This window comes from Lutjanus erythropterus, chromosome 14 (assembly GCF_056507025.1).
Source record: "Lutjanus erythropterus isolate fLutEry1 chromosome 14, fLutEry1.hap2, whole genome shotgun sequence".
Lineage (NCBI taxonomy): Eukaryota > Metazoa > Chordata > Actinopteri > Lutjaniformes > Lutjanidae > Lutjanus > Lutjanus erythropterus.
Genome location: NC_139330.1, coordinates 725,001 through 738,727, shown reverse-complemented (window position 1 = coordinate 738,727; position 13,727 = coordinate 725,001). Strand labels below are relative to the sequence as shown.

The 13,727-nt window shown below is 37.5% G+C and overlaps 1 protein-coding gene across 2 annotated transcripts; it reads left to right on the top strand.

The window, feature by feature from the left end:
* Positions 1 to 675: 675 nt before the first annotated feature.
* Positions 676 to 9,622, top strand: sncga (synuclein, gamma a). Of its 2 annotated transcripts, XM_084736430.1 has the most exons (6): positions 677 to 914; positions 5,321 to 5,362; positions 7,374 to 7,501; positions 8,240 to 8,266; positions 9,152 to 9,208; positions 9,368 to 9,622. In XM_084736430.1, exons 1-5 carry the CDS (start codon positions 794 to 796, stop codon positions 9,206 to 9,208), a joined length of 375 nt encoding a protein of 124 aa, XP_084592556.1. In that variant the 5' UTR covers positions 677 to 793; the 3' UTR covers positions 9,368 to 9,622. The 2 variants fall into 2 exon arrangements, with proteins under 2 accessions (XP_084592557.1, XP_084592556.1); XM_084736431.1 differs by lacking the exon at positions 8,240 to 8,266 and having other exon boundaries at positions 676 to 914.
* The last annotated feature ends 4,105 nt before the right edge of the window (positions 9,623 to 13,727 follow it).

The window sequence follows — 13,727 nt, the reverse complement described above, 5'->3', positions numbered from 1 at the left end:
ATTGCTCACGTGTGAATAAAAGAAGAGAACTTTATTATTTATTTGACTAATAATCAACCTACACACTTTTATCTTTTTAAAGGTTAATACGAACCTGCAGACATGAATAATGTTGTCACCTGTTGGTTTATATCTTTATCTTGGCTCTCATCCACACTGACATTAGTTTATGTTGCGTCTGCTTGTGATGGCGAGCGTTTGAATATTTTGCGTTGAGGCCCGGCGCTGGCTCGTTACGATGCTGCGCTTCTAATCAGACGGTTCATTTTTATGACCTGGTCCAGTCTGTGCATCGCTACAATATGAAGACGTCAGAACTTATTATTTCACTTTCTGTTGATCAGTTTAGTTAATTTTTGCATGTTTAAAACTAATATTCTTACAAAGTGCACCTTTAAATCTCAGACAGACTTTGATTTGCACCTATAAACAGAAGTCTGATTTACTCGTCCCGCCCCTGACTGAGCAGAGAGCCAATCACAGCTGACCCCTCCCTGGACACGCCCCTGTCCTGCTCTTGCATCTTCACTTCTCTCTCCCTCTCTCTCTCTCGTTCATCCACTGCACACAACAGTCCCGTGTTACTTCTATATATCACTCTCTCTCTCTCTCTCTCTTTTTCTCACGTGCCCTCTCTCCACCCCTCCTCTCTCACTTACTCTCCCTCTCTCTCTCTCTCTCGTCCATTAGCAGAAAGAAGAAGACGAGACGACCGAGGCAGACGGTGCAGAAGAAGAGGACAGAGAAGAAGAGACAGACAGAAGAACAGAGAGGAAACGAGAAGCAAAGCATCATGGAAGCTCTGAAGAAGGGTTTCTCCATTGCAAAGGATGGAGTGGTGGCCGCCGCCGAGAAGACGAAGGCCGGCGTGGAGGAGGCCGCTGCCAAGACCAAGGAGGGGGTCTTCTACGTCGGTGAGAGGGCGGACAGACGGATGGATGGATGGATGGATGGATGGAAAGTGAAATGGATGAAAAAGTAAATGCTGAGTCAGGTGGACAAGCAGTGTAATTAATCATGACAATGGGAGGAGAAGAAGGGATGATGGAGGGATGAAGGGAGGGGGCATGGATGAAATGATCCAATCTGTAGTCAGGAACGAGTGGAGGATGAGAAATTTCTTTTTGGCAAAGTGAATGAGGGACGGCAGCAGTGTGGATCTTAAAATATCCTAATCTGAGAAAGAAAGACCGGGAAGAAGGAAAAGAGCGAGACCAGTGGAGGAAAAGTGCAATTCATCATGACATCGTGCATTAAGAAGAAGAAGAGATGGAGGTCTGTTTTCAGCAGGGATAGGATGGAAGGAAGGATGGAAGGAGGTATAGAGGGACAGACAGAAGGAATGAAGGGATAAAAGTTAATTTTCACACCACTCAATTTTTTCCGAAATTGTGGTAGAAAATGAACGAGGGATGAACTGGGGACAAGAAGTACCAACTGGGACGGGTGGAGACGGATGAAAGACCAGAAGATAAATCTTAAAATATTCAAATCTGAGAAAGAAAGAAAGAAAGAAAGAAAGAAAGGAAGGAAGGAAGGAAGGAAGAAGTGCAATTCATCGTGACAGTCACTTTGCAGCAGGTCGAGGGATGAAGGGATGAGTAGAAAGATGGATGGAGGTTTATACAGACAGAAAGAAAGAATAAATGATAGAAAATGTTAATTTTCACACCAAACTGAACCTAAAAATGTGAGAAACTTGAGTTTTTTTGGTAGAAAATGAGCAAAGGATGGGCTGAGGACGAGAAGATCTTCGTGGGACGGGTGGAGAGAGAGACAGATGGAGGACAAGAAGCAGAATCTTAAAATATTAAAAACTTAAAAGGAAGAAAAAGAGAGAAGCGCAATTCATCGTGACATTGTGCATTAAATCTAAATCTAAAGATGATGACAGTAGTTTGAGATGAGAGAAAAATGGACGGATGGATGGAAAGATGGAGGGACAGAAGGAATAAAATCAAGAAAACAGATAAATGTGACATTAAATGATGAAAAATCAACTGTTTTTGGTGGAAACTGAATGAGGGATGGGTAGAGATACTAAATCATAAAATCTGAGAAGTTCCAGGGTCCTGAGACGGACGTGTCGGACAAAATGACGTATGTACGCTGAAAGACTGCGGCTCCCCCTGCTGGCCAGAGTGACACACAGTAAAATATAATTTCACTTTTTTAAATCATCACAGATAAAAAAAAATAATTTGACAGTTTCTGTTAAAGTGGTTGTGGAAAAATAAAACTGAGACACGACACGGCGTTAATATCAAATTCTGAAATGTGACACAGCGTTAATAACGGATTGTGAAACATGACGCGGCATTTAAAGATGACACAGCAGTAATTCCAGCAGGTTCAGCAGCTCAACCGCTGATTCCAACCAAACGAAAGAAAACTCTGAGTTCAGGTTACGGATCGTTGTTGCATCATGACTCTGGGAGTCAGATGAAGAAATGTTCTCTTTCCACAGGAACGTCTGATCACGATGTCTGGCTGAACTGAATTTTTGTTTCATTTGCCAAGTAGGAGAATATTTTGAGCTCAGAGTGGAGCGAACCACAGAACTCCTGTGATCATGATCATAAGATGTCGAAGCAAAAATAAATGATCTGTGAAGATTCTTAATCATACAGATCATTTGTTTTCTAGAACGATCGGACTGAAACATTTCACCTGAAGATCATCTTAAATTCAGAATATGTCAGTAAACACATCATCGTAACCACAGACACTCGACTCTCCTCATGTGAACTAATGCTGCCTTCACGTGCTCCTCGAACGGTTCTTGAGTTCAGACGTCTGAGTGTTCGTGAGCTTTCAAGTCGTACAAAGGCCTGTTGTTGTTGTTGTTGTACTTGTTGCCTGGGTGATGGTTGGCTGAGACAAGTGTCCCACTGAGGATTCATGTCTCTGAACTTGGACAGAGTCCGACTTAATTCCACCAAACACTACGACACAAATTACATTTGAGCATCAAAACTTTAAATGAATTAATGAAAAGTTTCTTACTTTCCCCTCAAACACAAACACTGTTCATGTTATAAACTCTTTGATTTCCATGTAAATTTACAGTTAAACTGTTTTAATTTGATGAAAATATTTTAAATGATTTTCAGTCTAGTTTTAAATCAGTACAATTACAACCACAGAATCCTCAGTTTTTAGTTGTTAATGTTAAGGTTTTTCATGCTAACATTAGTGTTTCATACTAACACGAGTTTTTAACATTAAGTTTTTATGCTAATGTAATTTTTTCATGCTGACATTCACTTTTTAAATGCTAATTTTAAGTTTTGTTAATGCTAACATACGTTTTGTAGCTTGTATGCTAACTCATGTCTGAGTACTCTGTTACTTTTTTAATGCTAACAGTCATTTTCAGCTTGCTGGTGAAGTGGATCGCCTCATGTGAACCATGGACAGTTGCCAAATATTAAAACATATTAATAATTTATTGATTATAATTGCATTGATACACAGTCCTACTGAGTGGAAAGAGGAAGAAATAAAACGTCCATTAGAGGAGATAAGACCTGCGGGCTCATTAAATATGCATCATATCTGATTCCTGTAACTGATGTCACAGATCAGTTCAAACACCGACATCAGTCTGTCAGTCTGCTGCCTGTTTGGAAACAGCTGCGTGTGTGTGTGTGTGTGTGTGTGTGTGTGTGTGTGTGTGTGTGTGTGTGAATCACACACTGTTCACCAGACAAAGACTCTGTTCAGTCGGATCATCACATGTCTGAGCAGCAGGACGCCCACTGACAGAACTATTACTCTGCGTCTGAACCAAACAGGTCGGCTGAGACGACCTGAAGTCACCTGCAGTTCATCTGATGTCCACTAGAGACACCAACCTGTCCAATCAGAGCTCTGAAAAACAAATCATAAGATCATAATCAAATAACAATAAAAAAACACAGAGTGGGCTTTATGTAGACAACTGCTGGTTGTTTTGGTGGAAAGTAACTGAGTACATTTACTCAAGTACTGCAGTCAAAGCTGCTACAAGTGATTCTGGACAAATGTCAACAAAATCTCAACCATTAATTATGTCTCTCCAGAATCGCAGCTTTAAGTAGTTTGGAGGTACTTGCTACTTTATAATTTTACTCAACTACATTTCAGAGGCCAAAGAAAAAACTGACATTAGCACAAAACACTAATGTTAACATAAAACCTCACATCTCTGCTAATCTAAGCTTTTCATGCTAACATTAGCATTAGCATTTTATGCTAACATTAGAATTTTATACTAATGTTACATTATTTTATGATAACAATAGTGTTTTATGCTAATATTAGATTTTCATGCTAACATTAGCATTTTATGCTACTGTTATTTTTATGCTGACATTAGCATATTCAGACATACTCAGTCACCACCACATTAAATGCTCATAACAGTGTCGTCCACTTATGTAGGCTGTGACATATGTTCTGTGTAGAGCTGACGTACAGTCAGTGTGGCGTTCAGTGACTTCAGTAAAGGTTGTGTTCATCGCTGCTCGCTTGGGTGACATGAATAAATAATTCAGAGAGCAGCTGAGCTCCGTTCATCTCTGCAGAGAAAATCAGGTCAGATTCAACCTGAACTGCTGCAAACAGCTGTCTGTCTGTCTGTCCGTCTGTCTGTCTGTCTGTCTGTGTGTCTGCCTGTCTGTCTGTCTGTCTGTGTGTGTGTGTCTGTCTGTGTGTCTGCCTGTCTGTCTGTCTGTCTGTCTGTGTGTCTGTGTGTCTGCCTGTCTGTCTGCCTGTCTGTCTGCCTTCTTGTGAAGTCTAAATTGATGTTTAAGAGAATAACTAAAACTCTATAACTTTATTGACTCACTTCAGATGTTTAGGAGAATCAGCTGCTCAGTTTCTTGGTGACTGATGATGATGGACAGATAGCTGTAGCAGCTGACCACTAGCTGCTGTGTAAATGTAGCTCATCACCTTTAAGTTGGTTACCTTAAATACTGATTCCTGTCCACAAGACATCTCCCGCTAACAGCTGGGAGGCTTTTAATCTGAAATGTATGTAAAAGTGTTGAATTTAATGCAGGCAGCTTGACGGGGAACTCTTTTAAAAATGGCTGAGTAGAAGCAACAATAAGTGAGTGAAAACTGTGTAGGAAGGACATTTATTGATGGAGTTATTGCTGTGGAAACTGATTAATGAATTCAACTTAATAAAACAGGAAGGACTCTTACTAACATATAAAACAGAGGAATTAGAAATAAAGGCCTGTCTCTAATATAAGACAGATTTAAATCACTACTGCGACACAAAGTTTTCCCATTTCAACAACCATTTTTCTGTCTCTGTTTTTTCCAGGAAACAAGACGATGGAGGGAGTGGTGACGGGTGTTAACCAAGGTGAACACACTGCTACAGCACAAAACAAAAAACTCACACGTTTCACTTTTAGGAGACATTTTATCAATCCCATGTTTCCTTTTCTACCTGCAGACGAAACACAGGGCATAAAAACCCAGAGACTAATCTGTGAAGGTGATGTGAGTCATTTAACCAGCTTTGATTGGCCTTAACTTTTTCTCTTTGACGACTGCGTGGAGCAACAGGACTTTAATTTGTCCACTGAGACAAATTTAAGATCTCATTTAAGACAAGCGAGTTTTCTTTTAGACCTTAAATTTGTCTCAAATGAGTCTCAGGCTGAGAGACAAAGGCTGCTTCACTGGACCCAAATTTTAGAAGTTTCTGCAGTATTCCCCTAGACAACTGTCTTTTCTTTGACTTATGAGAAATAAATGAGACTCTTATTTTGAGCTCACTGAAGCTTCATCTGTTTCTCATAAACGTTTCTATTTTTCAGGAGCCGAATATAAGAAGTCATCATCGTTTCTGTCTTTCTGTCTGGTACAGACAAGTTTAATTAAACTGTAGCTTCTGATGCATGAAAGCTTTGAGCTCCTTCACATCAGTTGTTGTTTTCTTATGAACAGGACTGATTCATGGAGAAGTTCAGATGTTATTATGGATAATATCACGAGTACTTCTTATTGATAAATCTGATTTTAAAGCACAATTTGATTAGATCATCCATCGCAGCGTCTGTAGTGTGACTGTGAGTTTTTCTCTCTTTATTACCTCTTCGTCCGGCTCCATAATTCTTTTTTTTTTTTAACCCAGAATGGCTTTAATACACCGTCGTTCTCCCTTTACTGAAGACATGTTGAATCTTTTGTGTATTCAGTCTGTTAGGACTCCAGAGGTTGGACTCCAGGTGTAACAATAATTAAAAGAAACCTAGGGAAAGGACAAAGTGTGCAGACCAAAGTTCTTTTTATTAAGATATTAAGTTCAAACTAAATTAAGGTCAAATACTGATCAGACGGCCAGGGAGGCTAGCAAAGACACATGAGACAAAGAGACAGTGAGCGTCTCTGCTGACAGCAGACAACATGCGAACAAACAGTTAACCTGCTGCTGCAGGAGCAGACAGACTGCAGACACGCAGACTGAAGTCTGGACCTGATCTGCTGCAGACTCTGATTCTCAGCACCACATCCTGACTGCTGATTGACTGCAGCTGCTGCCAATCACTGCAGCTGCAGGGAGGGGGGCGGGGCCGAACCTGGGCACAGGAGAGCTCAGCAACACGCTGGGGAACAGAACAATACATGGGATTATTTTTATTATTTCAACTTCATTTGCAACATTTATTTTAAATATTATGTACAATGTCACTTTTCATCCTTATTATTATTATTATTATTATTATTGTTCAGTATTAGACTTGATATCATGCTGCTACTTTTTCTGTTTTAGCTCACATTTGATCTTAACTTATCTTTCTTATGTTGTTATTTTCTTTATTTATTTTATTCACTCCTTATACATATTATATTTTAAATTCAACTTTAGATTTAATATTATACTATTTTTATCGCATCTTACTGTAATTTTGGAACATCTGGCACAAGATGTTTTGTAGTAATATATTTGATTGTGTAATCATTAAAATGTGTTAATTAAGATCTTATGCCGTCACATTATTGATAGATGAAGGTGAAATGTAACAGTCAAATACATTTGTACTTGTACTTGTGTACTTGTACTTTACTTGAGTATTTATTTATCCTACTTTTTACTCTGCTACATTTTTCTGACAGACTGATTTAAAATCCTTTTTTAGAAGATGTTTTCTCATTACAGCTGTTAACCTTTCAGATGAAAGTATTTATGTTACAGTTTCAGCGTCTCACTGGGACTAATAAATAATAAAACTCTTACTATTAAATCTGAAATGTTTTCTGTTATTGATCACATCAGTTCTGTTTTGTTTGCAGATAAATTATTGCAGAGGTTTTAATTAATATACGTTTAATGGCGTGATGTGTCTGTGATGTTTCCTGTCACTCAGTTGCCCAGAAGACGACTGAACAGGCCAACGTCGCTGCAGAATCCGCCGTCTCCGGGGCCAACGAGGTCGCCCAGACAACAGTGGATGAGGTGACGAATGCGGCGTTGGCGAGCGGATTCGTCAGCAAGGTGAGTGATGTCACATGATCACATGATGCCAAATCAGCATGACGTTCAATCTATTAATGTGTTATTATATATAAATCTGATTATTATTATCATCACACTTAAAAATATTTTGTTTATTTTCAGTTTCAAAATGTTAAATTTAACAGTTTTTTAAGTGTAGTTTTAATTTTAATAGGACTGAATGTGTTTTCAAAGTAAATGAACAGTTTTCAGAACATTAGCCTAAATAGTTGAACTAGTTTAATCATTAGTCTAAATAGTTGAACTAGTTTAATCATTAGTCTAAAAAGAAAACATTAATTCACACATTTTTCACTTACAAAAATGTTTTTTGTATTTTCTCTGCCACAAATGAATCTTCTGCTCAGCACAACATTTCTCCTTTAAATGAATTTAAATGAGTAAATTCTTTCATATGTAAATATAAAATCTGTTTAATGTTCACTGTTCTGTTTCTTTACTAAGAACAACTGCAGCCTTTAAATGTCTTTGTGGTTTTGACAGTATTTTCAGAATAATTATGTTTATAATTATATTTGGCTGCTTGTGTTTAATTGATGTCCTGATAAATATAGAATTATAATTCTCATAAATATGTGACATAAAAGATGAACTACTGGTTGAATTTTCATGTTATATTATCATACATATAATTCTGTAGTAATTAATATCAAAACGTTTTGTTGCGTTGATAACTTTCATTTTTGTCTCCATTCATAAATCTCTGGCTGGGAACAGGAGGAGGCGGGACCAGGGGCTGAGGAGGTGCCTGATTGGTCGGGGGGGTTGAGTGATTGCATGGCATGATGCTCACTGCCTGATGAGACTTTTCAGGACTCACAGCTCCATAAATCTGACTTTTCTGCTGCTTCTCCTGCTTCTTAAACTTTACAGACCACAGAATTATTAGATTTATTATTTGAATTCCTGCAAATTGTTATAACTTTATTTATACTTCACCTCTCACAATGTTACAAAATCCTCTGGAGTAAAAACAAATAAGAGTCAATAAATAATGTCAACATGTGGTGATGTTGTTTCTCCTCAAAGATTTAACCAAGCATGAAGAAGAAGAAGACTGCATGGTGCTGACCTGCTAAAAAAAACATTTGATGTTCAGTTTTATGCAGATGATGCATTTCTTTACTAACAGCAAACTTTACAGAAAGAAACTCTACATTCAGATCTTTAAAAAACATCTAACAAGCATCCAGCAGCAATAAAAATAAGGATGATATTGGAAATATGTCAGCACATAAACTCTGACTAACATGGCTGTTTCTTCCAGCTGAGCTCATCTTCACCTTCATCTCACTTTTCTCTGCAGAAATATTTCTGCGCTCTCCTGTGGTTTTACCCTGCAGCATTTACACAAGTTTGTCTCCTGCTGTAGTGCCAATCAGCAGATATCAAGTCACAATTCTCCCAAAACAAATGCTGTCAAATATTTTTAATGACTCAATCAGAGGTTTTGAAAAGTCACTTTGACCAGAAAGTAACCAGGACAGTGAGATGTGTCCTGCAGGTTAAAGCTTCTGTACAGGTTGTGCCTGTGTAACTAACACCTGTTCTGGGAGAGGTGTGTTTTTTTATATGAATGGATTTGCATTCGGAGGCAGTCATGTGACCTCTGCTGCGTCTCTCCTGCAGGCTGACCTCCCAAAAACAGAAGCAGGAGGAGAACAGAGTGAACCGGCTGCACAGTAGGTGAGAAAAACCACACAAAAACAACCTTTTTCAGCTCAGATCAGTAGTTTTTATCAAACTGTTTTTCTGTAAAAAATCTTTATAGATTCTTTCCAGTCTAATTAAATTCCCTTCATTTTGTTTTCTCTCTCTCGGACCGTCATCCTCACCGTCCTGCAGTCACTTCCTGTATCTTCCTGTCCAATGAGAGAAGAGGAACCTTTATATTTTAGCTGTCGCTCAGCCCTTTGACCTCAGACCTCTGATCCTCTCCCCAAACTTCAAAGATTCTTCTTCTACTGTGTGCAAATTAACCTCATTAACCAATAGAAATCATCTTCATCCTCCCTCCTGTTGCCACAGTTACACTGCCTCTGCATCACACACACACACACACACACACACACTCCACTTGTCAAACACACTGATGTCAGTTTTTAACACTCAGAGATTAATCAGGTTGTATGCATCCACACTCTCACCCGATTGGTTGGTGCAGAATGACATCACTCAGGCTGAACGTTCACATCTGATGCCACAAGTGTCCTACAAGCCCCGCCCCCCCACGGTCAATCACCAAGCTGAGCCCCGCCCCCTGACAGACAGACAGATGCCTTTTAAATGCATGTCGCTTTACTGACACACACTAAAAATACTAGAACACACACACACACATTAACTAATAATCCATCCTGTAATTCACACACACTTCACACACACTTCACACACACACTGCTGATATTAACTGAGCTTCATAGCTGATTTCTTCTTTTACAAAACAACAGAAGTTCAATAAAAACAAGTTTGAAATCCACCTGCGACGCTCTGTTTCTTTTTCACAGGTTCACTGATACACATTAAAATAAAATAACATTATTATTTATTGATGTGTGTTTGATGGTAAACAAACAAAGAGGAAACCAACAAATTCTGATGAATGTCAAATACTTACAGAAATATTCCATATAACTCTGAGTTCATTTCACAACAAAGAACGGCTGCATTGTTCTTCTCCAGTAGGAACCTGGAGAAGAACAATGCAGCCACGCTGTGTTTTTTTTTTTTTTTGTTTTGTTTGTTTCACACCACAAAAAGACAAACATAGGAAGGAAATATAAAAGTACATGTGAAGTGTGACCAGAAATCTGTAAAGGTTTATATGAAAACCTCAGAGACATGTAGGCCACCATACTGATCACTGAGCTGCATGCTGGGAAATAAGAGTGAGCCTCGGGGTCATGAGAACTGAGACATGTGGGAGAGGCTTATACATCCTCATAAAGGTCTGCACAGGTGATTGGAGGAGGAAGGTGCAGGTGACTAACCAATGAGATGCAGTAAAGTGATTAGTGGTTTAATGAGTGAGGTGCAGGTGAGAGAGTGTGAGTGAGAGAGCGGTGTGGTCCTGTTCCTGAACTTCATTATTTATTTTATTTAACTTTATTTTATTCATGAGATAATGACAAACAGGAATCCATTCGATGTAAATGTCCTGACATTCAGGTTAGACTTTGGGTTTGGTTGTTTGGTGAAGAACCATCAGTAAATAAAGTCTTTTTACATGATGTTTGTACATGAACTCAGTGTGTGTGTGTGTGTGTGTGTGTGTGTGTGTGTGTGTGTGTGAGAGAGAGAGAGAGAGAGAGGAGGAGGCAGCAGGATGAATCTGAGCAGTGGAGTGTGACGAGGACATGAAGAAGGTGTAAATAAATCAGACTGACCCAGTTTCTACAGTCCTGACTGAAACCCCCCCGACAGGAAGTCACCTGCAGACTGAAGCAGCTGACGAGCCTCCAGCTCTGCACTCGTTCATCAGCTGCTTCTTCTGCCTGCTGGAATCTCTTGAAAACACTGGAATTTTTATATTTAGGGTTTTCCAGGTTTAAAAAATGTAATCAAACTCCTTTCACAATAAATCACTGTCCAACTCTTTTTAGATAAAATAAAAAAGTCATTTTTTCTTTTGCCTTTTGCACCAAAAAAAAGATTCTATTAGAAACTGAAGTTATTTGGCTAGTAATTGTTTAGTAATACATACATATTGATGATTTTATTTCTATTTTTTTTAATTGCACACATATAAAATGGCAATAAAATCCAACAACGAATGAAAAAAAACATATAAATGCATGAGGAGAGCTACAGGTTTATGCTAAGCACCTCCCCTCTGTTACTTAAAAACAAACAAACAAATAAAAACAATAATAAGCATCAAAACTAATATTTAAGAAAAAGAAAAACTGACAACAAGAAGCACAGACAATGAGCAGAAAAAACAGAAAACCAGTCATTAAACAAGTGATCCAGTGAAAACAACCCTGTCTGGTTGTTTATAGCACAATAACATCTGACTGAACATTTTGGGATCGTGTTTGTATATAAATATATCATTTATCGCAGCTGTAAGCTGCTGCAAAACCTCAAAAATACTTGTAAAGTGTTTAAATCTGACTTGTGCAGGAAGTTTGATTCTGGTGCTGCAGAATAAATGATCTGCACACAAATAAGAAAACTTTAATACACACAGGAGTGAGTTCAAATGAAAATACAGTTACACAAACCACACAGACACACATTATTTTAATAAGCTGATGTGTGTCTTTACTGTCTGTTTCTTGGCTCAGTGCTGCCATCACCTGTTTAAAGGCAGTATTACACACTCTGACATTAAACACATTCTGTGTTCTCACTGTGTTCTGAAGTTCTTACAAAGAAAAACCTAAATATGATCTTAAAACATCTTTTAACAGTTTGTGAAAAATAGGACAGAACATCTGACAAATGTTTCTCAGGTAACATAAACTGGGACCAGTCAGTGTCAGTGTTGGCACTGATTAACATAAAATCATTTAAATATTATTTAAGATTACAGCTATTCATGAGAATTGGGACAAATCTAATTCCAATTTTTTTTGGTGGACATTTATTTATATTTATGAAATGTATGTAATTTGTGAAATGTTTTTTTTCCCTAAACTTGCTCTGTGTCAGTCTCGTCCCAGACAGGAATTCACACCTTCAGACAATTTAAAAATGTGTTAAAGTCCTTCAGTATCTAAAAATAACAATCCTGTGTAATAACAGAGGTGTAAAAATGTACTTTTATAATCATCTTTGTTTAAAAATATATTTTATATGAAAATGTTGACCCTTTAAAGTTTTGTCCCAGATTTCTGTCGAACTTGGATTAAACTTGATTTAATCAGGCATAAAAAGGGTCAGCTATAGGGACCCCGTCTCACTTCCTGGTTTAAAAAAAGGTTCAGATCATTACTGTCTGTGTGTGAACAGATCAGCTCTCTGTCCATAATGTGTGTTAGAAAAGAATCTGTTGAACAGGTTTGAATACCTGTAATTAATTCTGAATGAAGCACTGAGCTCCACCCTGACCTGAAACATCATTTTTAATACTACTGTTGCACGCTGCAGGATTTCTTCTCTTTTTCTACCATATATATCTATATATATATATATATATATATATATATATATGGTAGAAAATATATATCTTATATATATATCTAATAATAATAATAATATATATAATATATAACTTATATATATATATATAATATATCTTTTTCTACCATATATATATATCTATATATATACATATATATATATATATATATATATATATATATATACATATATATATATATATATATATATATATATATATATATATAACAAAGAATCGTTACTGATTACAAACAAGAATGTTTCCAAGTTTTTTTGTTTTTATTTTTGTACTTGTTTCCCACATGGCTGTGATTATTTTTAGTGATGGTTTGAGGTGGAAATTTGTTTTTATTAATGTTAAAATAACATGTTTATAATTTTATAAAATACATTTAACCCTTTCTTACTCTGAGTAAGTCTAGTTATTGCACATATAAATTTCAAAACGACCTCCCTGGCTGCTGTTGTTTCGGGGCACACGGTTACATGTATGTTTACTGGTTCAGTGTAATAAATGTCCTTTATGTATTTTGTGTTGTGTGAGTGTGTGTCGGGTGTCGGGTGTGAGCCGCGTCTCCCTGACAAACCAGTGTTTTCACATGTTTTGGCTGATGTAAAAAAAAGACAAACCCGTTCCTGGGAGTTTCCAGCTGTCTGTTCACACCGACTGCACCCAAACACACCGTACACCAATCAAAACTCAGAATTACGACAATCACTGACTTAGATTGTTATTTTTAAATACATCAAATAAATAATTGGTTAAAAGGGAAACGTGTAAAAATCTGATGCAGTTTACATGTTGCCATTATCCACTTCAGCACCAACAGTGTGCAACACTAGCTGACGTTAGCTTAGCATCAACAAACGATACTACAACACAAAGTCCAAAGTTGAAGCTAACATCACTGCAAAGTAACATTAGCTTACTCGCTACTGAAGACAAATTGATATCAAGCTAATGTAGAAAAATACTGTCTTGGATGGATAACTTCAACTAACTACTACAGAGCTAATCTGGCTAACCTGCTAACATTATTGCTAGCAAAATACTATCTCATTGTAAACGTTAACTGCT

What these genes read in the sequence shown, in the direction of transcription:
- sncga (XM_084736430.1), top strand. Translation starts at nt 794, where the DNA reads ATGGAAGCTCTGAAGAAGGGTTTCTCCATTGCAAAGGATGGAGTGGTG. An exon ending in GGAGGGGGTCTTCTACGTCG is followed by an intron (nt 915 to 5,320) that starts GTGAGAGGGCGG and finishes TGTTTTTTCCAG; the next exon opens with GAAACAAGACGATGGAGGGA. An exon ending in GGTGACGGGTGTTAACCAAG is followed by an intron (nt 5,363 to 7,373) that starts GTGAACACACTG and finishes CCTGTCACTCAG; the next exon opens with TTGCCCAGAAGACGACTGAA.